General features: G+C 44.6%; 1 protein-coding gene and 2 non-coding genes across 3 annotated transcripts; 2 read left to right on the forward strand and 1 right to left on the reverse strand.

The window, feature by feature from the left end:
• Positions 1-2,491: 2,491 nt before the first annotated feature.
• Gpx6 (glutathione peroxidase 6) lies at positions 2,492-12,008 on the forward strand. The gene is made up of 5 exons (XM_005369899.3): positions 2,492-2,647; positions 4,004-4,157; positions 8,919-9,036; positions 9,480-9,579; positions 11,468-12,008. The coding sequence occupies exons 1-5, from the start codon at positions 2,561-2,563 to the stop codon at positions 11,672-11,674; spliced, it is 666 nt and encodes a 221-aa protein (XP_005369956.1). The 5' UTR covers positions 2,492-2,560; the 3' UTR covers positions 11,675-12,008.
• A 3,622-nt stretch (positions 12,009-15,630) lies between these two features.
• Trnat-cgu lies at positions 15,631-15,704 on the forward strand. Its single transcript has one exon. It is a non-coding gene; the product is annotated as a tRNA-Thr (tRNA).
• Positions 15,705-19,902: 4,198 nt separating this feature from the next.
• On the reverse strand, positions 19,903-19,975 carry Trnam-cau. Its single transcript has one exon. It is a non-coding gene; the product is annotated as a tRNA-Met (tRNA).
• Between the last annotated feature and the right edge of the window lie 1,773 nt (positions 19,976-21,748).

Consider the following 21,748-nt stretch of genomic DNA (forward strand, 5'->3'; position numbering starts at 1 on the left):
GGAGGGAGGGAGGGAGGGAGGGAGGGAAGGAAGGAAGGAAGGAAGGAAGGAAGGAAGGAAGGAAGGAAGGCTGACTAGTTGAATTGGTTAGTTTTATGTCAACGTGACACAGCTAGAGTCATCAGAGAGAACAATTGTGAATTGCCTGCGTAGATTAGGCTGTAGGCAAGCCAGTGGTGCATTTTCTTAATTAGTGATTGATGGGGGAGGGCCCAGCCCATTGTAGGTGGTGCCATCCCTGGGCTGGTGGTCCCGGGTTCTATTAGAAAACAGATTGAGCAAGCCATGAGGAGCAAGCCAGTAAGCAGCACTCCTCTATGGCCTCTGTATCACCTCCTGTCTCCAGGTTCCTACCCTCTTTGAGTTCCTATTCTGACTTCCTTTGATAATGGATTGTGACCTGGAAGAGTAAGCCAAATAAATCCTTTCCTCTCCAAGTTGCTTTGGTTACATTAGAAGTAACCCTGAGTAAGACAATAGGACTGGGAATGTATAATAGCCCAGCTTGTAGACACTTGCTTAGTATGCAGAAAGTCCTGGGTTTAATGGCAAGCATCTATATTAACTCCGAGGTGAAGTCAGGAAAGTCAGATGCTCAAGGTCATTATCTGCTGCAAATCAATTAGAGGCCAGCCTGGGATACACAAAACCTTGCCTTTAAGAAACAAAACAAAACAGTGGTGCATGCCTTTAATCCCAGCACTTGGGAGTAGAGGCAGAAGGATCTCTGTGAGTTTAGGCCAGCCTGAACTACAAAGTTAGTTCCAGAACAACCAGGGCTAACAGAGAGAAACCCTTTCTAGACTACACAGAGAAAATCTGTCTTAAAAAACCAAACCAAAAACCAAAGAACAGCAAAAATGAACAAACTAGGGATGGCAAGATTATCAGCGGCCAGCAGAGTCCAGCTCTAGCGACTCCCTGTCAAGGTTCAGGTGGGTGGCCTCAGCATAACGATGGACTTAGGAAGGTTCTAGCCCAAGAAGTAACTGAATGAGCACTCACACATACTGTTACAATCATGTTCTTTATTCTTCTTTTGCAATTCTTCTCCTGTTCTGTAAAGTTTCCAGTTTGTATATACACACAAAACAAAGGCAATTCTCTGAGCCAGGATCTCCCTTTATCTTTGAAGGTCCCAAATGTGATCTATATAAAAGACTCCTTTCATGACTGCATGTCCTGTCAATTGGAAGATAGTTGCAGGGAGGTGGCTCCTAATGTAGCTCAGGGAACAGAATGGAGATATGTGGGAACCAAGGTCTCTGGCTATGTGACGAAATTCTCTCGCTGGATGTCTTAAGGGGTGGGCAAAGTCATCCAATAAGCAAAAGAATAAGGCAGGCTTTTAAATATCTCCAGTCCTCGTGGACCAAATAGGTCCAATTATGAAGCAAGTCCCAGCATATATTCTATATATAAAAACTATATAGCTAAGCCTGACCACCCACAGATATATGTGCCCATAAAATTAAGATGCAATCATGAGATTACATATAAACATCACATGAGATTACACACTAAAATGCAGATTTTGGGGAGACACTAAGCTGCTTCAGCAAAAGTGAGCAACAGCTTTTAGAGCCAATGCCCCTGCCGACTTTGGACAGGATTAATCCCCCCAGCAGATTAACCATACCTCTGGTGGGCTGACATCTGAACACTGGTTGCCACCTGTTTCTCATGGCCACTGACACAAGGTAACTCCAGTTATAAAGGTGTCAGCTTCACAAACATGATTTATGTTTAGTTTCTGACACCCATATAAGGTAGAAGACAACCAGCCACACACAGCTGTTCTGTGACCTCCTCATGCACGCTCACACACCATACACAAAATACTAAATTAAAATTTAAGTCTTTACAAACTAAACCAGTGCATGCATTTTTTTACGTTTAAACATTACTTAAATTCTGAGCTTCACTTAATCTTGCTGTAAATTACAGGATTTGCGGATCAGCTTAGAAAACCACAGCAGAACGTACAGCTATATTTTGGGTCTGTGCTCTGCCCTTCCCTTCATGCCTCTTTGTCTAAATACCTGATATACTGACTGCTTTGTTCTCTCTGGTCCTGAGTTCTTTTCAAAGGCATAGTTAAGGATCTGGCTTTACCTGAGCAGGAGCAGGGGTCCCTATGGGGGAAGAGAATTCCTCAGGCTGCAAGTGCCTGTGTCTCCAGCCTGCGCCTCATTGACAATCTGAGTCAAGGCTTTTCTAACTTTAGTTTGCATGCAAACCTGTGAACATGTTGTGGGAAAGGAGGCTGTGGTTCATTGGCACGAGTTACCCCAACCACTTGGAGAGGGGAGGTACAGCATCTCAGGTTCCAGACAGAAAGGTGTCCACCTTCATTTCACCTTCACCTGCCAGAACTGTGCCTATTCACGTGGCTCCTCTATCAGAAGAGCCAGGGTGAAGCGAAGAGAGAGGAGAGAGGAGGAGAGTGAAAGGAGCTCTGTGATTGGCTGTGCATCTCCAGACTGGTGCCTGCTGGGGACACTCAAAAGGGATCGCAGTTCCTGAGGTTCAAGACTCACCCAGTGTTCCTTGTACAGCCATGGCCCAGCAGTTCTGGGTCTCCTGTCTTTTCACACTATTTCTAGCTGCCTTGGCTCAGGAGTCTCTGGGTCCTCAAAAAGCAAAGGTAAGCAACTCCCCTCACCCGGCCCGGGATCTAAACTGATTCCAACATCTGATAAGTAATGCAGCTACCAAGAGATTCAGGATCCTGCTCTTGAAGGGAGAGAGCTGCCTGACAGCCTTTCTCTGCAGACTTCTGCCACTGAGGCCCTCTGCCACAGCACCTTGCCTGCCTCTGTTCGCCGTGCTTTATTGTGTTTTCCTTGCGTATCTTCTCCGCTTCTCTGCACTTTGTGGATCTTTGAGCTACCCCCTTCCCCAGCTCCCTCTGCCACTCCCCCTTGATGGCTGCTTGACAATCAGAATCTGCTCTATCTCGTGCTGATCTGCACTTTGGAGCAGCCCCTTAGGTTCTGGGAAATGAGTGGTTAAGTAGCTAGTGAGTTGGGAGAGAGACTGTTCTCAAACCAATTGGACCAAACCGAGGGGTGGGGGGGGGCAGACCTGGACTGGGCTCCAAGGTTAGGGAAACGGGACCTTTTTTCAGTGACTATTAAGACACAGAGACTGATGGGGGGAGGCAGACAGAGAGCTCAGCTCAGTGTAAGGACTTCTCAGATCTTGGTGCTGCTCCAGGGAACAGATCACACTGTGGGGCTGTAGCCAAAAGTTCTCCCAAGGAGCCAGAAAGAGGGACTAGTTATCCAAAAGTATCCACATGGAGAGTCAGTGTCCATCCCTATTTTTAAAAAAAAAAAAAATTCGTGCATGCATCTTAGGAGACAGAATAGGGCTAGTGGGGGATGGCTTAAGAAACCAATATGTCTTAACTTTAATATCAGAGAAACTCGTTGAAAACCTCAACCTCACTTATGGCTTTCAGCTACTTATATATCTTTTGTCAGCTCCCACTCCCTTCTGTAAAAGGCGAGGAACAATCTCATCACAGAGCACAGTAATTCCCAGACCTTAGCTAACAGAGAATCCACTGGTGACTGGGTCCCAGGACTAGAGCTTTTGATCCAGTATCTTCTTGGGAGCCCAGACATTTCTAGATGCTCTCACGAGGCTTATATAAGTCATTAACTCTGACCTTTGAGCTTTGACCTCTGTTATTGAAGATGCAGAGGGTAAGGAGGCATGTAAACTTCTGATTGACAGCTGTAAAGTCCCAGGTTACCTACTATCAAGGGAAGTCATAGCCTACTGGAGAGGGCACCCTCTAGGGGCACCCAGGTCTGTGCCCATCACCAAGGCCTGCTTGGGTGTGGAGTTCCTCAAACAAAAATTCTTCAGTTCTTACAATTTTAAGTTACAGGGTAAAAAGAAAAAATCTTCAAGTGTTTGGAAAATGCTGGCAAGTGTGGAGGATTATCGCTTACTAGGCCATACCACCACAGTTGCGTGTGTTCTATTGCAGGTGGACTGCAACAAGGGGGTGAATGGCACCATCTATGAGTATGGAGCCAAGACCCTGGATGGCGGGGAGTATGTTCAGTTCCAGCAGTATGCAGGGAAGCATGTCCTCTTTGTCAACGTGGCGTCCTTCTGCGGCCTGACGGCCACTTACCCTGGTAAGAACTCAAATTGCAATTCTCTCTCAGAACCAGCTTGTCACATCACCATATCGTGACTGGAGACGGTTTCCCTGTGCTGCTGGGATCGAGGAATGAATGAGCACACTATTCCCCTAAATCTTGCCATTCTGCTGCTTTCCATGCCAGAATTATCTCCACTAAGCACTAAGGTTTTCCCCAGGATATGCTGGACGACCACTAAGAGCGCATCTGTGCTTGAACAAGCCGGAGTTGTTGTCCATATGCCAAAGGGAAGCTTGGTGGCTTCTCAGAAAGGGATAGGAAACATTCAGGCCATCTGAGCTGGTGTCAGGTAGTGTGGGGAAAGATTCAAGGAACCGGACCTTTGCTGTGGATTAGAGGCTGGCAGGAAACGAAGAAGGGGCAATCATGTGATTGGTTATCTTAAGAAATCAGATCTGTACGGTGAGAGAAACAGACGGGCTGAGACTGAAACTGGTAAAGCAGTTGTGATCATTTACATTGGCAGGGTGGCAAGTGGTCATTTTGTGCTTTAGACTGTGTGTGTGTGTGTGTGTGTGTGTGTGTGTGTGTATGTGTGTGTGTGTGTTTAGACATGATTGGGGAGCATTTTTGATTGCTGTGGCTGATTATGATTTGCATACGGTGATGTTGATGTTCTGAAGAGTTGATTGATAGATAGAACACCAAATCCTCCCTGTGACTCCCAGGCCAGAACCTAGAATAAAGGAGATTGGTTTGCATTCAATGGAGTAAAATGGGGAGTCAGAATACAGGTTATGTGCTAGAGGTGTGGCTCAGCAGGCAGCATGCTTATCTAGCATACACGAAGTCCTAGGATTGGTCCTCAGCATCACATTGCATAGTGGGACAAACCTGACATTTTAACACTTGTGAGCAAGAGGCAGGAGGATCTGGATTCAAAGTCATTCTCAGCAATTGAATTACTTCTTAAGACCCTGTATCAAAATAAAAACAAATATCATGAAGCTAGAGTGACATTTCAGTGCATAAAGTGCCTGCTGAACATGCACGAAGACCTGTATTCAGTTCCCTAGAACCTATAAGAATCCAAACGTGGTAGAGGCACAAGTTTGTAAGCCTAGAACTGGGAGACGAGAGGAGGCAGGTGGATTTCTCATGCTGACTGGCCAGCCAGTCTAGACCTCTTCTCAGAGAGAGATGATCTCAAAAAATACAGTGTATGTCATAGATTATAAAGTGGGGAAACAGGAGATCAATGGAGGAAAACACCAAACATCTACCCTGGTTCCACCTCCCTCTCTGTCTGTCTGTCTGTCTCTCTCTCTCTTCCCCCCCCCCCCACCACCACTACCACCGCTACCACCAGAAAATAAGACTGGTCTTTTATTTTCCAGAGGCACCCCGAAATGACAGAAGGAGTTTTTTTATCCAAGCCGCTGTAACTGGCATGAAGGCTGCTTGAAGCAAGTGATACAAGTGGGAGAATGCTCCATCTCCCTACTGTGTCCATCATAGAAGAATTATATATTTTTGTTAATCCAGATAAAGTCATGCCGGGAGGTGGTAGTGTGGGCCTTTAATCCCAGCACTTGAGAGGCAGAGGCAGGCAAATCTCTGTGAGTTTGAGGCCAGCCTGGTCTACAGAGTGAGTTCCAGGACAGAATCCAAAGCTACATTGAAAAACCCTGACTCAGACAAAAAAACAAACAAAAAACAGGTAAGGTCATATAAATTTCTACATGAATTGTACAAGCGTTAGATATAAGTTTTGACATGCTAAGAACATTATTATTATAAGAATATTCACGACAAATTTGAAAGGTTTATTGAATCCTATGCTACAGATAAATGGGCCAAAATAATACAGGAACAAGTTTTCACAAATTCCATATATTGACATTGCTACCTACTTGACTATTCAAAAATATCAGGTGCTATTCAAAAGTAATTTTCGAGAGAGGATCTCACTTTTTCAGATTCATGATTCTTCTTTCTCTGCCCCCAAATGCTTGGATTATACTTGTGAATAATGCTGTTGCACTCTATCAATTTGTTTTAATGCAGCTAAAATAATTACAGATTCCAGAATTTTCTGCTTCCTAAATACAACTTAAATTGGTGCATATTGCAATGTCTCCTCTAGGACATGTATCATCAGATTTTGGTATTTTGAGGTTATTCAGAGAAAGGTGCTTGACTTAGCCGTGATTGTGTGGTAATGCCACTTCCTCAGACAGATGTTAATAGTATAGCCTGGGAGGTGGAGGAGGGAGAATCAGGAATTCAAGGTCACTGTTGGTTCCATATTCTATTCGAGGCCAGCCAGGCTACATATATATATTCTATACGAGGCCAGCCAGGCTACACGAAGCTCTGTCTCAAGGAAATTAAAAAAAAAAAAAAGAATAAAATACCACACGATACAAATCACAGCCAAACAACTGGCTCAGATTTCCAGAGAAGCTAAAGACTTGTTTCAGTTTAGTGGTGAAATTATAGGGTTTTTGTTCTTATCTTTTGTTTTTAAATTTATGTATATGGCTGTTTTGTCCATCTGTATGCATGTATGTATGTATCTATGTTTATGTGAACCATACTATGTGAACCTATGCATGCAGTGCCCACGGAGGTCAGAAGAGGTATGGAATTCTCTGGAACTGGAGTTACAGATAGTTGTGAGATGCAGTGTGAGTACTGGGAACCGAACCCGAGTCCTCTGGAAGAGCAGTCAGTGCTCTTAACCACTATATTCCTATCTTCTTATGTGGAATCCACTTTAAGGAAAACCTGAAACGCTAATGATTAAATGTTTAGAAACCACAAGAATCTAAATTTAAAAGCCCGAATCAGTTTAGTATCAGTTAACAAATGTGGATTTTCTTTCCTTCAAAAGGTTGAAAATACGGTATTTGGGAAGTTGTTATAATTTAATTCTAGGAGTAAGAGAATGGTAGAGTACTTGACTAGCATTCGGGTAGGTCTGAGGAAATTTTTTATATTTAATTTTGATACATATGTCGAGTATATAATACTTCACAGCATTCAGAAGATACAAAAGGGTTTAGTAGGCATGGTGCCTATAAGTGACTTGTTATAGTTTATAGTATATATTTCCTGAAATCAGTCTCTCTCATGTGTGGGTGTGGGTGTGAGCGAGGTAAGAATAAAGATACACGAATTATTTTTCACCTTGCTCTTTTGCATAATGAAATACCTTGGATGTTATTCCTTATCAGCATCTGCTATTTCTTCACTTTTTTTTTTTTGTTTGAGACAAGGTCTCCAGTAGACAAGGTTGGTCTTGAACCTCTGATCCTTGTAGAAGGAGCGGTGGGGTTGCGTCCCGCCATCCAGCTCCAGGCCACCGACTAGCTTTACCCAAAATAATTACAAGGAAACTGTATTCTTTTAAACACTGCTTGGCCCATTAGCTCTAGCCTCTTACTGGCTAATTCTCACATTTTGCTTTAACCCATTTCTAATAATCTGTGTAGCACCGCTTTACAGGGAAGGATCTTAACCTGAATCCATCTTGGAGAGGAGAGCTATAGCGTGTGTCTCACTTCCCTTCTTCCCAGCATTCTGTTCTGTCTACTCTGCCTATCTAATTTTCTGTCCTATCAAAGGCCAAGGCAGCTTCTTTACTAACCAATGGGAGTAACACATAGACAGATGACCCTCCTCCACCAGCAGGTTGCTAATCCCAGCACTGGGAAGGGAAAGGGTCAGAAGTTCAAGGTCATTCTTGGCTCCAGAGTGAGCTGGAAGCTGTCTCAAACTAAATTTGAAATTCTGTCTCAAAATAAATTGTATGTTACATTTATTAAATAGATATTTCACATAAAATATACAAGAAAGATATTAAAACTCAAAGACACTCTCCTCCAGGCAGAGGTTCTCAGGGGAGACACCAGCAAGCAGTGCTGAGCCTAGATGAGCTTAGTGGCTGGTTCTGAGGAGTAACTCCAAACTGCAAAGGACTGAAGACAGAGCAGGGGCACAAGTCTGAGCAGACACGTAAGAGACTCTTGGTGTATGAAGAACAGTTCACACTGTGGCCTGGAGCCTACGGAGGAGAAAATGCTGTTAGTTAATTGGTATTGAGGTCAGGGTAGAGAATACTATGTAGCCAGGTTTGGATTTTTCTCTCTCTTTTTTAAGGCAGTGTCTAACTATGTAGACTTGGTTGGCCTGGAACTCACCATATGGATCAGACTGACCTATGACTTATGGCCATCCCCCTGCTTCTATCTCCCCAGTGCTGAGATTATAGGTGAGCACTGCAGCCAGACTCTGGTTTTCTGATTCTTCTGTTACTTCTAACATGCAACAGCCAAGAGTGCTTCTGGGAGAGTGACTGTAGTGTCAGAGGTTGTCATCACGAGACATGGTGGGAGGACAGGAGAGTTCCCGTTTTGTTTGCCTTTCCCTCATAAAACATCTGGTCAACCTATCCACCCTGCCAACGAAGACAATGCACTCTGAGTCTAGCCTCCTTTCAGAATCAAGCAGGTTTTCTCGTAAGTCTAATCAGTTATGTCTATTTGCTTAAAAGAAACTTTCTGTATGTATGATGAAGAACAATGAGATTTAGGGAACCCTGTGCCCCAAGATCAGCAGCCATTGAGAAAGTTCCCAGAGACCTGAGTTATAGCTGTTTACGCTGCCTATTAGTCAATGTCTGTAGCTTTTCACAGTCTCCAGTGTATTCACGTGACAAGAGGGTGAACCTTGTGGTCCCTTGGGTCATGGTCGGGGAGTCTGCCCATGCCGCTCACCCTCTGCTTACAGAACTAAACAAACTGCAGGAGGAACTGGAGAGCTTCAATGTCATCGTTCTGGGCTTTCCTTGCAACCAGTTTGGAAAACAAGAACCTGGAAAAAACTCAGAGATCCTCCTTGGACTCAAGTGAGTACTCTGTGGGGTCCTGGGGATGCGCTTTTCTCATCTGCCTAGATACCTTCCTGTTCCAGAATCTTCTAACTAGGTAGGTGATGGAACAATGGGCTGAAGAATGGCATCATGATGCCTAGAATTCCATGTAGCCCTCAGGCAATGCCCACGTACTCTCTCCACACTTGGCTTCTTTGAGGGTGAGAACAGGGAAGATCTAAGGAAGAGACATTCAGGGGAAAGAAGGACACAGCGGAAATGGAGATGGGCCAGGAAATCTGGGGGCAAAGTATGCCCTTCCTCTTGGAATTCTCTGATTCTATGAAGCTCTACTTGGAGTCCTGATCCCAGAGACCCCTCTTCCTCCTCTCTCTTTCTACAGTCCTTTCCATCCCTTTGTGAGGACAATTGGTGACCAGTCCTAACCTTCCTTGATTTAATTCCTTATTTCACTGTAGATATGTGCGTCCAGGTGGTGGCTATGTCCCCAATTTCCAGCTCTTTGAAAAGGGGGATGTGAATGGAGAAAATGAGCAAAAGATTTTTTCTTTCCTAAAGGTAAGTAAGCAAACATGGCCTGGATCAATCAGCTAGGATTCTCTGGAAGCAATGGGGCTGGTATCTACAATGGGATGGGACTCCTTAAGGAGTCCATTCACAGACATGAGGCCTTGGCTTCAAGCAGAGGAAATATCCATGGTAGCTCTGATGTATATTAATCTCCCCTGCCGAACACTAATGATCTGTTTATTCTATAATCATTAATCAACCGGGCGGTGGTGGCGCACGCCTTTAATCCCAGCACTCGGGAGGCAGAGGCAGGAGGATCTCTGTGAGTTCGAGACCAGCCTGGTCTACAAGAGCTAGTTCCAGGACAGGCTCCAAAGCCACAGAGAAACCCTGTCTCGAAAAACCAAAAAAATAAAAATAAATAAAAAAATATAATCATTAATCAAATCCCTACTTTGTTCAAGAAACTGTGAGATACATGTTAACCGTTATCAGTAGATTAGTCTCTTATCCGAAGGAACTATTATTAAGTCAGGAGATGACATAGACATGGGTAAAAGAGAGTGCCAAGGGAGAAGAATCACAGAGTATTATAACTGCAGAACAGCAGGAAAGAAGGACCTTCCCAACAAGGATCATTTAGTCGCTTGTCCCCAGAGGGTGGTCTGCAGACAAAGCTGTGCCTATGGATACGTTCACTCATCCACAGCAAGCTGAAACAACAGATCTGCTTATTAAATAGAAAAGACAATTATTAATTCCAATAATAAGTTATGGATAAGTTATACCACATAACAGAAGATGACCATGACAAAACATGGTGGCTCATGCGTATAATGCCAGTTCTCAGGATGCAGAGGCAGGGGGATGGCTGTGAATTCAGGGTAACTTAGTCCATAGTCCAGGTAAGTCAACTACATAACAAGGCCCTCTTTTAAGAGAAACAGTGATATTATTCATACACCGCTGATTAATAATTAAAAGTCCTATCAGATGGAGAGACTCATACTTGAAATCCCAGCGCTTGGGAAACCGAGCTCATAGTCAACTTGGGTTACACACTGAGGTTCAGACCAACTTGGGCTGTTGAGTGAAACTAATTTAAAAAAAATAAGTAAATAGTATGGAGCTGGAGGGACGGCTCAGCAGCTGAGAACATACACTGATCTTCCTCATCAGTTCCCAGAATCACATTTATGTAGCTTACAAGCACTGTTGTTCAGCCAAGGATCCAACACCCTGTTCTAAATTTTGCAGGCCTTGTACTCACAGGTGTACGTACCCACTTGAGATACACACATATATACATACAATTTAAAAATAAGATAAATCTAAAGAAAAGAAAAGAAAAGGAAAGGAAATACATAAAATATCTTAAGATTTCAATTTATAGTTACAGCAGATTTTTAATTTCCTCATTGTCAAAATAGCTATTGAGTTCTTCTGACTTATGAAGTCCCAAAGTCTGGGAGCTCCTGCTCTAAAGCCAATTCATTTGTCACCTATGGGAGCTGAAACCATAGAAATCATGAATTGCTCAAAGAAACAGGCTTTCTCTGTGTAGCCCTGACTGTCCTGGAACTCACTCTGTAGAGCAGGCTGGCCTCGTACTCAGAGGTCCGCCTGCCTCTGCCTCCCGTGTGCTGGGATTACAGGTGTGCGCCACCATGCACGGCTGAAGGTATTATTTTACTCATGGCTAGAGTTCATGCGACTAGAGGAGAGGCAGGAATGTGAGGTGCTTTTCGCTGACTGCCACACTCTTCACGCTGGCTAGAGCAGCCTTGGTGTGCTGGGAGCTGTTGGTCTGGGAGGGGCTGGAAGCATGTGGAGCTTAAAACAGTAAGGTTTACAGCAGCCGAGAGGAGGCTGGACAACACAGAAGCAGAAACGAGATCATCTTTTCATCCTTCCATCTTTCATATCTCTGCTCTAGAACTCCTGTCCTCCCACCTCTGAACTTTTGGGCTCTACAGAATATCTCTTCTGGAATCCCATGAAGGTCCATGACATCCGCTGGAACTTCGAGAAGTTCCTGGTGGGGTCCGATGGAGTGCCTGTCATGCGCTGGTTCCACCATACCCCTGTCAGCGCTGTTCAATCCGACATCATGGAGTACCTAAACCAAACCCAGACCCACTAGGATATGCCTTACACATAATGCCTTTGTTCCACTCCTTCACCAGCCTCCGTATGACCAAAGCCTGCAACACTGCCTAGGTCCCTACTAATGCTTGTGTGGACAGCTCTGTATGACTGTATACAGAAGTGTAGTTCTGGTAGGCATGCACATGCATTGAAAATTAAGGAAAAGAAAATCTATTTACCGAGATATCAGGCTCTGCTATATCAAGTTTTCCTAATCTATTCCAAAAGGAAGTCATATTTTAGGGTTGATGATCCAGACAATCCTATACACCTAAAAAAGTAACTCCGCAATGATCCTAATCTATCACTCGCTGTCCCGGTGAGTTAAAGTGGAAATGGGTAGCAAGACCCTCTGGGCTCCCTTCTCAGCCTCCTCTCCTCCCAAGCTCTTCTTCTGTCTAGTCCCCTTGGAAGTGATCTTGTAGTTTTCTTAGGGGATTCTGAAGGCTGAGAGCAGAAACCTCACCTGGTATGAAGGAAGGGTCATCTCCATCCCAGTAGGCCCCAGGGTCCCTCTGGATGATACCCAACCAGAACCTTCCTGGGTGCCTTCCTGTTAGCGCATTCTGGTCCCGGTTCCTGGCCATGGATGTCTTTCACACCAAATGATGCACTTTGCTCTCACCCTGACTCTTCGCATCTTTAAATTTGTTCCTGTGACTGCTGTCTCAAGATAATGATCAATAAATAATCAAAGACCCCGCAGCAGTGGACTCCGAGTGATGTTTCTCAGTCCCTATTATGTGCTTTCTTGACCTTGCCACTTACATCTTTAACATCCTGGTATTCTCAGAAGTGTTCTAGAATCTTCCTTGGTACTACTAAAAGCATCAGGTGGTGCTGTAGACACATTGTTGCTCAGACCTAAAGCACAGACCTATGTATGTAGCCCAGGCTGGCCTTGAGTTTCCAATCCTTCTGTCTCAGCCTTTCAAATATCTAGGAACACAGGTACTGCAGTCACACCCAACTCATAGGCTTTTTGGAGCCAGACCTCTCTGTGCCTCCTGTTGTGGTCATTCAGCCCAGCTCTCCAAGCCCCGACAAAAGAGGACTTCTTGTTTCTGAAAGAATCTCTTTCTCTCTCTCTCTCTCCCTCTCCCTCCTCCCCTCCCTGCTCTCTCATTTCTGTTTATAAAATTGATTCATACTTACCGTTAAAATCTGAAAGCACATAAACAGAACAAAATGTCAAAAAGCAACAAAATCTGATCTTTTTCGAGGTGCAAAAGTCCTACAGAAAGCCCACCGTTAGTGGTCAGCTGACTAATGTACTCTGTTTTATTCAGGTGGAAACCTGAAGCAGGAAAAGTAGCTTTTCTGGTGTCTGTAGTTCTGACCCTTGAGTGTTACAGGGATTATGGTCTAGTGTCAGGCTCCAGGGCTTGTTATAGCTACAAGTCTGGAAGACTACAGGCTTATGGTGATGGGTTCCACAGTGCAGAGACTTACTGCTCCCAGCATGTAGGGTGGGGGCTTATTACTCTGTGACTTGCTTGCCACTAATTGTAATCTTCTGCCCTTATCAGGAGCTGGTGGTGATTGTACCAGCCAGTTCTGCAGCTCCCAAGCCTTAGGTATTGGGATCCCAGAGCTAGTGTTCCAGCTTTTGAGCCATGTCTGGGCAAGCCCCTTGGTTCTTACAGCAGCTAACCAGCTAACGTTACAACAGCATCTGGGTCTAGGAATTTGGGACACTTGACTTTTAGGACTTGGAGGTGCCCTGAAAATCTCCTAGCAACTGGAAACTTGCCCATGTGCTCTGTGCCTGAGAATCTCTGAATGCCCCATACAACCTGCCCTGCAGTCACTTACATCCTAAAGGACCACAACCTACCCCAAAGCCACCATCAGTTGAGGAGCAAGTGTTGAAAGCCGTGAGTCTGTGCTGGACATTTCACATCCAAATCATAACACAGCCAAAGCCGGGGGAAGCAGAAACAGAAATGTCCCTGCTCTATAAGATGTGAGAGTTGGTTTGTGATATGGGACCAAATAATAATGACCATAGTAATACTGTAAAAGTCTTTATAAAAGGAACAAAAGGAAAAAAAAATCCCATTTCACTCCTCAGCCAATTTCTAGGATGGATCTTAGTTCTGGAGGAAAACTATGCAAAAGGGGCAAACTGGCGTGCCAAGGCGCTCTGATGTGTGGCAGGGCTCAGAATATCTATATAACTCTTTTACTTATCACCACAATTAAGTATTTTTGCTGGAGCAATTTTCTTAAGCCAAACTTTCCCACAACCTATCGTGTAATCGCGAGTTGTGATTGCTCACAACCTAATGGATGGTCAGCAGCACAAAATCTTTCACGAGGGTCCTCACTCAGAGAACCAGGTTCTGGGACAATGACCTCACTTGGTCTCAGGAGGGTCTCTAGCCAGGTTGAGCATGGCAACCATAGCTCTGGCTGGCCTTTCCCTTCTCCCCCATTCCCTCTGCCCTGCTAAAACTATCAGATTATTATCTGAAAGCTAGCCACCGAGTTCTATTTTCTTATTTGGCCACTTCCTCCTCCAGAGGCAGACTACCAAGGTCCAGCAATCAAATTATTGAAGTCCAATAATCAAACGCTCCCTTTTGGTTACCCTAATTAAGATGGTGAATCAGAATTAAACACGTTATCCTAACACAGGGGTTTCTCCTTTTAACTTTATCCACCTCTATTTACCTGTTCTTTATAAACCTCCTAGTCTGTGTCCTTTCTACCCAGAGGCAGTCCTTCGCCTCACCCCACCCCCAATATTCCTTTTCCCTCCTTCTGCCTCGTCCTCTGTCTCCTGTCTTTCTTATTCCAGGACCTTTGTCTCTCTGAGGCAAATAAATCTCCTTTGTGTTGAGGACATGGTCTCGGGGGTCCTGAGCCCGTACCTGTCCCTTCAGTCCCAGGACATTCCAAGTTTCCCTGCTGCACTTTGCGGTCTGTGGCAGAGAGTTGAGTTTGGAGGTTGTTTATTTTTAAAGCAGAGGCTTGCTATGTAAACCAGGTTGGCCTCCGGCTCAAGGCAATTCTCCTGCCTCGGACTTCCAAGTGTTGGCATTGCAGGTGTACATCGCCACAGAATTTGTTGTTTTTAATGAGAGCAGCTACCACCCCGTGCCTTTCAACTGTACGTACTGGGAATCGTGTTCTACTTGATATTATAAAGTCCTTAGGGTGAAAGCCTTTGCCAAAGGCGTTTTTGGGTAGCACTTAATTCCCACACTTCGATTCTTCGGAAACTCGTTTGCATTTTATGGGACTCTTGGAGTCCTCCCCAGCCCTGAGAAGAAGGGTCCTGCCTGCCCCATCCCTGTAGCCTGGCAGGTTAGTTCCTAAGGTCCCTCTTCTACCCCAACTTCCCCCCTCCCCTCCCCCAACAGTCCCAGCACCGGCCAACTTTCCAGTTTGACCACAACCCTCCACCTCCACTCCCAGGAAACCAAGCGGTTTCTGGCGCGCAGTATCCAAAGCGCAGGCTCCAGCCTCCCCAACCCCTCGCTCCAGGGGCTCTGCGTGAGAACGACTTTACGGTCCCTGAAATGGATCTTACGAAGTTCGAAGAGGGTGTAAACCTGTAGATAACTGTAGCTAAAGATCGCCTTTATACCCAGTCGCCAGCAAATCTGGCAAGCGAGAACGCTGCATATGATTTGCTTTTTACAGCTCTTTGACAAGCGCCGCGCCTACACATTTATCGACTTTATCGTAGATGGCCATTGTCACTACACAGCCGGATTTCTTTTCTAGTGAAATAACTATCTTTGTGATAAGAGGAAAATATCGGACACTGGGAGTTTTCGTGTTTGATGTTTTCAGCTTGACTATAGAAAATGCAGCATCTTTCCACAGCTGTTTCTTCTATGACGAAAACGAGCATCACCCGATAGCGGAAGCTATTTTTTCCTCATCCAAGCAGAAATAAAATAGGATAGATTCACCCGTCTTTCATACCTGCTGCCATGTGGCTCCATGGCTTAGTTGGTTAAAGCGCCTGTCTCGTAAACAGGAGATCCTGGGTTCGACTCCCAGTGGGGCCTTGCGTTTTTGCATCCTTCCTACAAAATAAGACGCAATTGTTAAAAAGCTACTTTATTTTACAAGATTGTAACTGTCATGGTCCTCATACTTTTGAAAGTAAGACAATTTTTAGTGACATAATTCAAATTCAAAACATGGTAAAAGAATAATGCGTGGACAGGACCTTGGTCACTTTTCATAAATTTACATGAAGCCATAGTAAGATATTTATGCGCAACCACAATTGGATGCATAGATACACACGATCCAGAACCTAAACATTTCCAGTTCAGTGAGCCAATATATATAAAAAAAGCTATGTTTGTAGGGAGAGGCCGGGCCCTCCATCCACCCTTTCCCTTTTTCTGTTGTAGGAGAGGACGCCCAAGGCTTTCCACATGCTGGGCAGGCACCCGACCACCTAGTTACATGGCCAGCCAAAAGGAAGAACACCTAAATTAAGCCTCTGAAGGAAATAACCAGAAAGCATTCCCGATGATATACTGGTTAAAACTTACTAGAACCCAAGAAAGCCTAGAGCAAAGATAGCCAGAGTAAGGAAGGAGCAGATTGGAAAATTGTGCCAAAGAATTGTGCCAAAACTGTAAGAGATCGGTGCCTCCTCATCCCCCGTAGTCTCATCCACCAACTCAACAAACACGAACTGTTTGTTTTGATGTGGCAAAGGGAGGAAAGATAGCTGTGAGCAAAGCTAACCAAACCTCTGGGGAATCTTACATGCTGTTGTAGGAGTGACCGGCACACAAAGATGAATCTACAGTAAGTCAGTGTGTCAGCTTCTGAGAAAGTCTGGGGTGGAGGTGAATTGGGGAAAGAATGTGGGGCAGGCACTTACAGTATCCTGTAAAATAAAGTCACTGGCAAACGCTCTTAAATTTTTTATGGTTTTTTTTTTATTTGTGTGTGCATGCATGTGTACATATGGAGGTCAGAGGACAACTTGTGGGAGCTATTTTCTCCTTAGCTTGCTGGTTCTAGGGACACAGAACTAACTAGTTATGTTGTCAGGCGCGGTGCCTGGTGCCCATAGCCCTTGAGCCACCTCGCTGGCCCTGTCTTTATTTTTTATTTTTTTTTACTCAACGAACATTGTCATAATATAACCAGTATATCACTCTCTAAGTATGAGAAGGAGCAACATAAAATAATCAGAAAATTACCTTTAACTGTGCCTGGATCTCATCTCTATCCATTTTGTAAAGACTTGATGTAGGTCCCAGCCTTCATATTCAACCGTCAGCTGCTGCACCAGGTGGTTGAGGCACCTGTGGCAAATTCTGTCAGCTCTATGGGCAGCAGTGACAAGTTCTCCAAGGAGAGTTGACTGGCATTGCTGGATAAATCCCCATGGAATATCCGAAACGACTATCTGACCCGTAAACAAGGGGTCAATTAAGTTTAGTATGTGGTGAGGTCATTGTTCCCATCTTTAAAATAATTGCTTGTGACAAATGTTGGATCCCTTCTTACTTTAAATGTGAATAAACATTCTAAACATGTTTTGATGAGTGTGTCGAGTCTTTAATTCCCTGTGCCTACTGTTATTAATGTGACTTTATTTGAAAATAAACTCAGTGTAGAAGTAACTAACTTTTGCTGTTTTGTTTTATTCTTTTTTGTTTTGGAATAGGGTCTCATGCAGCCCAGGTTGGCCTTGAACCCTGATCCTGTGTCTTCACTTCCCAAGTGTGTACTTTTTCACCTAGCACAAATATCTGAGCCAGCTTTAGAAGGCCAGCATTAACAGACCAGGCAAACCCATTTATGACACATTTCAAGTCAGTGTTCTCCATAAAAAGAAAATGTTCTTCAAATTGTTAGCAAATCATTCCAGATGGTATAGGAAATGGCAACAATACATCATTACTGAGCAGGATGCCAAGTTCAGCATTCAAAGCAAAGAAAAATTGGATTAAAAAAAGTCATTTAATTTGCTATCTATCTATGTGTATGTGCGTGCATATGTGAACACCTGCTCAGGCCAGAAGAGAACCTGGGATCCTCTGGAGGTGAAGCTATAGGCAAGTATGATGTGGTTTTGGGTAATGAGCTGGGATCCTCTGCAGCAACAGACACTCTTAATTCCTAAGCCATTTCTCCAGCTCCCTAAAATCTAAATTTTAAAGAAGATTCCATTTTTAATATTATCAAACCTATAAAATACTTACTGATAAGTGAAAGTATATTTATAGGACATACACAGTTGCCGATATCTCGGTGGAGACCTCCAATTGCTGCACACCGCGCCCCCGTGTCTGTGCTCTGTGCGCTAGAACCCAGTTAGCGAGCTTCGGGCAAGGGACTGGAGGTTGAGAATACACAGACACACACAGACAGAGAGACAGCGACACGGGTCGTCCTTGAATTCCCCAAGAATGCCCCCTTTATTGTGTTCAGGGGCAGATTATATAGAGATAGCCACGCCCCAGCCAAACCCACCAGAAACCACTCTCCTGCCGTCAGGAACTCCTGAAGGTCTCGTGCTCAGAGCAGTTGTAGGCACTCAGATCAGGGGGAAACAAGTTGTTTACAAGAAATTCAGGATCTGGGGTCTCACTGCTCCCAACACACAGTAAAAACAAAACCCCCTAAACTAGACAAACACACACACACACACACACACACACACACACACACACACACACACACGCAAAACCAAAAAACCCCCCAAATCCTCCCAAAACCAAAAAATTAACTGAAAAAAATTAAAGAAAACTTAAGTGAGAGAATCACCATTGCCAAGATCTTGTCATGCTGTTAAAACCTGCAGCTGCAGCGTGTACGTCCCTCTTACGCAGCAGGCAAGGGTCCTAGTTGCTTTGCAGCTAAGGACTGATAAGAGCAGCAGGGTTGGCCAAGCACACACCGGAGCAGGAAAAACAACAAACAACCCTCACATACTCATGCTGGCACAGGAGCCAAGCATGGTGGTGCATAAATGTCATCCCAGCACTTAGGAAGCAGAGGCAGGATGACGGTGGGTACAGAACAGGCTCTACAGGCAAGGTGCTCCAGGCTGATGTCCGTTTTTAAGCACCTATGGGAGGGCTTGAACACTTTGCCAAGAGAGAAGATCGTGCACATGGACTGGGACAGGACCAGCCAGTGCTTGGTCTCCATCTAGAGGCAGAGCTGTGTCTGCTGGGGCTGCAGAGGAGCCCATGTAGGCGTGGTTTGGTCGCTCACAGATCCCCCTCTGTGTACTTGTCCCTCTTACACTGCTGTACAGAAACCCAAAGTCCACATGCTTAGGCAAGTAGTCTACAACTGAGCTACACCATTAGCCCAACCCTGTCATATTGGGGCAAAAATTCAATAGACACCAGACACACTCAATCCTAGGACCCCTAGGCGAAAAGACCTTCCCAGGATAATGTAGACGTTTCTTTGGACTTGCTAAAGCTATGTCTAGACGCAGAACCACTTTGATGTCCTAGAGTAGATTTTGGCCTGAACTTGTGGCATTGAAACAAACAGAAATGTTTAGCAGGTAGCTCTGTCTACCAGGCTGGTTTTTGAGACAAGGTCTCAGCCTGTAACTTTTGCCAATCCTTCCTCAGCCTCCTGAATTACAGGGATTCCAGGTGTGCAGCGCCACACCCGCTTTAATGGGTTTTACGCTTAAAGCTCTTAAATTTTAAACACAGCTCCAAGCAACTCAAACCGCGATTGAAAGAAGTTTAACGGAATTCCCGATTTGTTAATTCTCTGGAGATAGTCTGTTAGATGCAGAGAGGCACCCAGCAAAGGGGTCTGTGGTTCATTTTTTTTCAAACTCCGCCACCTTGTGGTTGACATCTGCATTTGCATATCCGGGTCAGCGGACCATGGACCGGACCCCAAGTCCCCAGAGCCTGAGACTTACCGGGGACAGAGGCGCTAACTTCACCGGAACAAGAGAGCATATCTGAACTATTTGAAGCCTCTACATTTGCTTCAGTTTTCTAGAGCGTCAGGAAGTAACTGAGATTTATGATGTTAGGCACACATTTATTTTAATTACGTAACTGTGGCAGGCATATTAAAAACCATCTTGTAAACAAGAGGTACTAAAATAAAAAGAAAAAAATCTCGAAGGACTATAGCCTCATTACGTTTACGGTGTATCAGTTGACCGAATCTAGGTTTCATATAGTAAAATGCCACAGGATCGGGAGACTTTATCTGACATTAGGCTTCTTAATCAACAAAAGTATTTGCCCTCTCTGAGGCTCGAACTCAGGACCTTCAGATTATGAGACTGACGCGCTGCCTACTGCGCTAAGAAGGCACTGAGTGCACTTGTCTTGCCCAAAACTATTGATTCCAATTTTTTCACACTTTTACACTTTTTCCGAAGTCAGGTTTTTTTTTTTTTTTGTTTTTTTTTTTTCCAACAGAAGTCAAAGAAACAGTGCCTTGTCCACCCCGACGCCCCGAGCTGCACGAAACCACCGACAGGCGCGATGCAGCCCATCAAAACCGTAAACTCAATTTAAATCCTGAGGTCTTGTTTGCTTCTGTGCGTCAACAGCGGTTCTTGAGTATGAACTTTTTAGATGACAGCGGAGCGCAGAAGCTGCAGGAGCCGCAACCAAGAAAGTTACAATTCATGTTCCTTAGCCGTGTCATTTGAGTGCCCTCTACCTGTCTAGGCTCCAAATTAGAGTAATAAAGATGAGATGGGATAGCTGGGAGATGGAAAGACACGGCCGGAGGGGAGGGCCGGAAGGGAAAGTAATTCGCGTGTTTTTTTGTGCGTGCTAAATTACTTAAAAGCGCGACTGTATGCAGAATGGCGTAATACCTCACAGAACCGCACTGAACATTCGTCACAAATAAGTTGTCGGGGAATACTGATCAGTGACGCAAACAAGGACACTGAACTTTGTTGCTTTTAAATAATTTTGAAATATATATATATTATATTTTCTAGAAATTTAATCTTTTCTCTGGCGTTTGGGAGTTCTGTTTGGAGACAGCTTCATTCTGTAGCTCAACCTATCCTGGAAATCAGTATGTACCCCAAATACTTCCGTCCTCAGCCTCCTGAGATCTGGGATTTAAGAAATGAAGTTGTAACCAAGAGTTTAAGCATGTGTTTATCGTCTCCATTTCACTTGTGAGGAAAGCGCTAGGGAGCTTAACCTGTTTCCAATGTGTGTGGGTAAGAGGGGCGCAGACACGCACGCAGCACTTAGGGGCGCACACTGGTCCTCCTAACTTGCAGGAGTTCAGCACATTTTACCAAAGACCCGGCTGTTGATTCAGGTTGTGTATCTGCCCACCACCAACCCCGGCTGGAGCGAGAGATTTGGAGAATGGATCCCCTGTTTTCTGAGGAAGACATAGCAATCGGCTTCCATTGAGGACACCTTTGATTAGGCTTCAACAAGGTGTGGAAGAAGAAGGGGGGGCCTGTTTGTAGATCCCATTGGTGGTTGGAACATCCATATCCAAGCTGTAAATATCGTTGAGAGATTCTTAGAGAAGCAGCGTTGACAAGAGGAGTCTTAGATCAGCTGAGACTTCTGGAAAAAGTAGAGATCAGCCAAGAAGCCTGGGATGGCTCGGTTTACCTGAGTTGCCTGCGGCAGTCTCTAACCTGTTGTGTTCCCTGTAAGTTGTGCAGTAAGCTACCAGTTTCCAGCTTCCCTGAGATGTCACCCATGCTAGATGGGATTTTGGTGGTGTAGCCCTGGAAGTAACACCTGAACTATATTCCTAAAGAAACTCAATAAAACCCAGTGGTTCACCAAGTTGGACTTCAGTGGTATCCTTACTTTTGCATCAGTTCCCTATCAGGTGAGAAGACATTAGATCATGCCTCTCCAGCAATAGTGTCACACAGCAATCCACATACAATTAATATGTAATATTAGAGAACTTGCTAAAAGTACAATGGCTAAATATGTTGTAGTGATGGCAACTGTCAATTCAATTTTTACTAAAAGCCAGATGTTGTGTGTGTGTGAAGTAATATGCTTTCTTCTTCTTCTTCTTCTTCTTCTTCTTCTTCTTCTTCTTCTTCTTCTTCTTCTTCTTCTTCTTCTTCTTCTTCTTC

This window comes from Microtus ochrogaster, unplaced genomic scaffold, assembly GCF_000317375.1.
Source record: "Microtus ochrogaster isolate Prairie Vole_2 unplaced genomic scaffold, MicOch1.0 UNK66, whole genome shotgun sequence".
NCBI classification, from domain to species: domain Eukaryota; kingdom Metazoa; phylum Chordata; class Mammalia; order Rodentia; family Cricetidae; genus Microtus; species Microtus ochrogaster.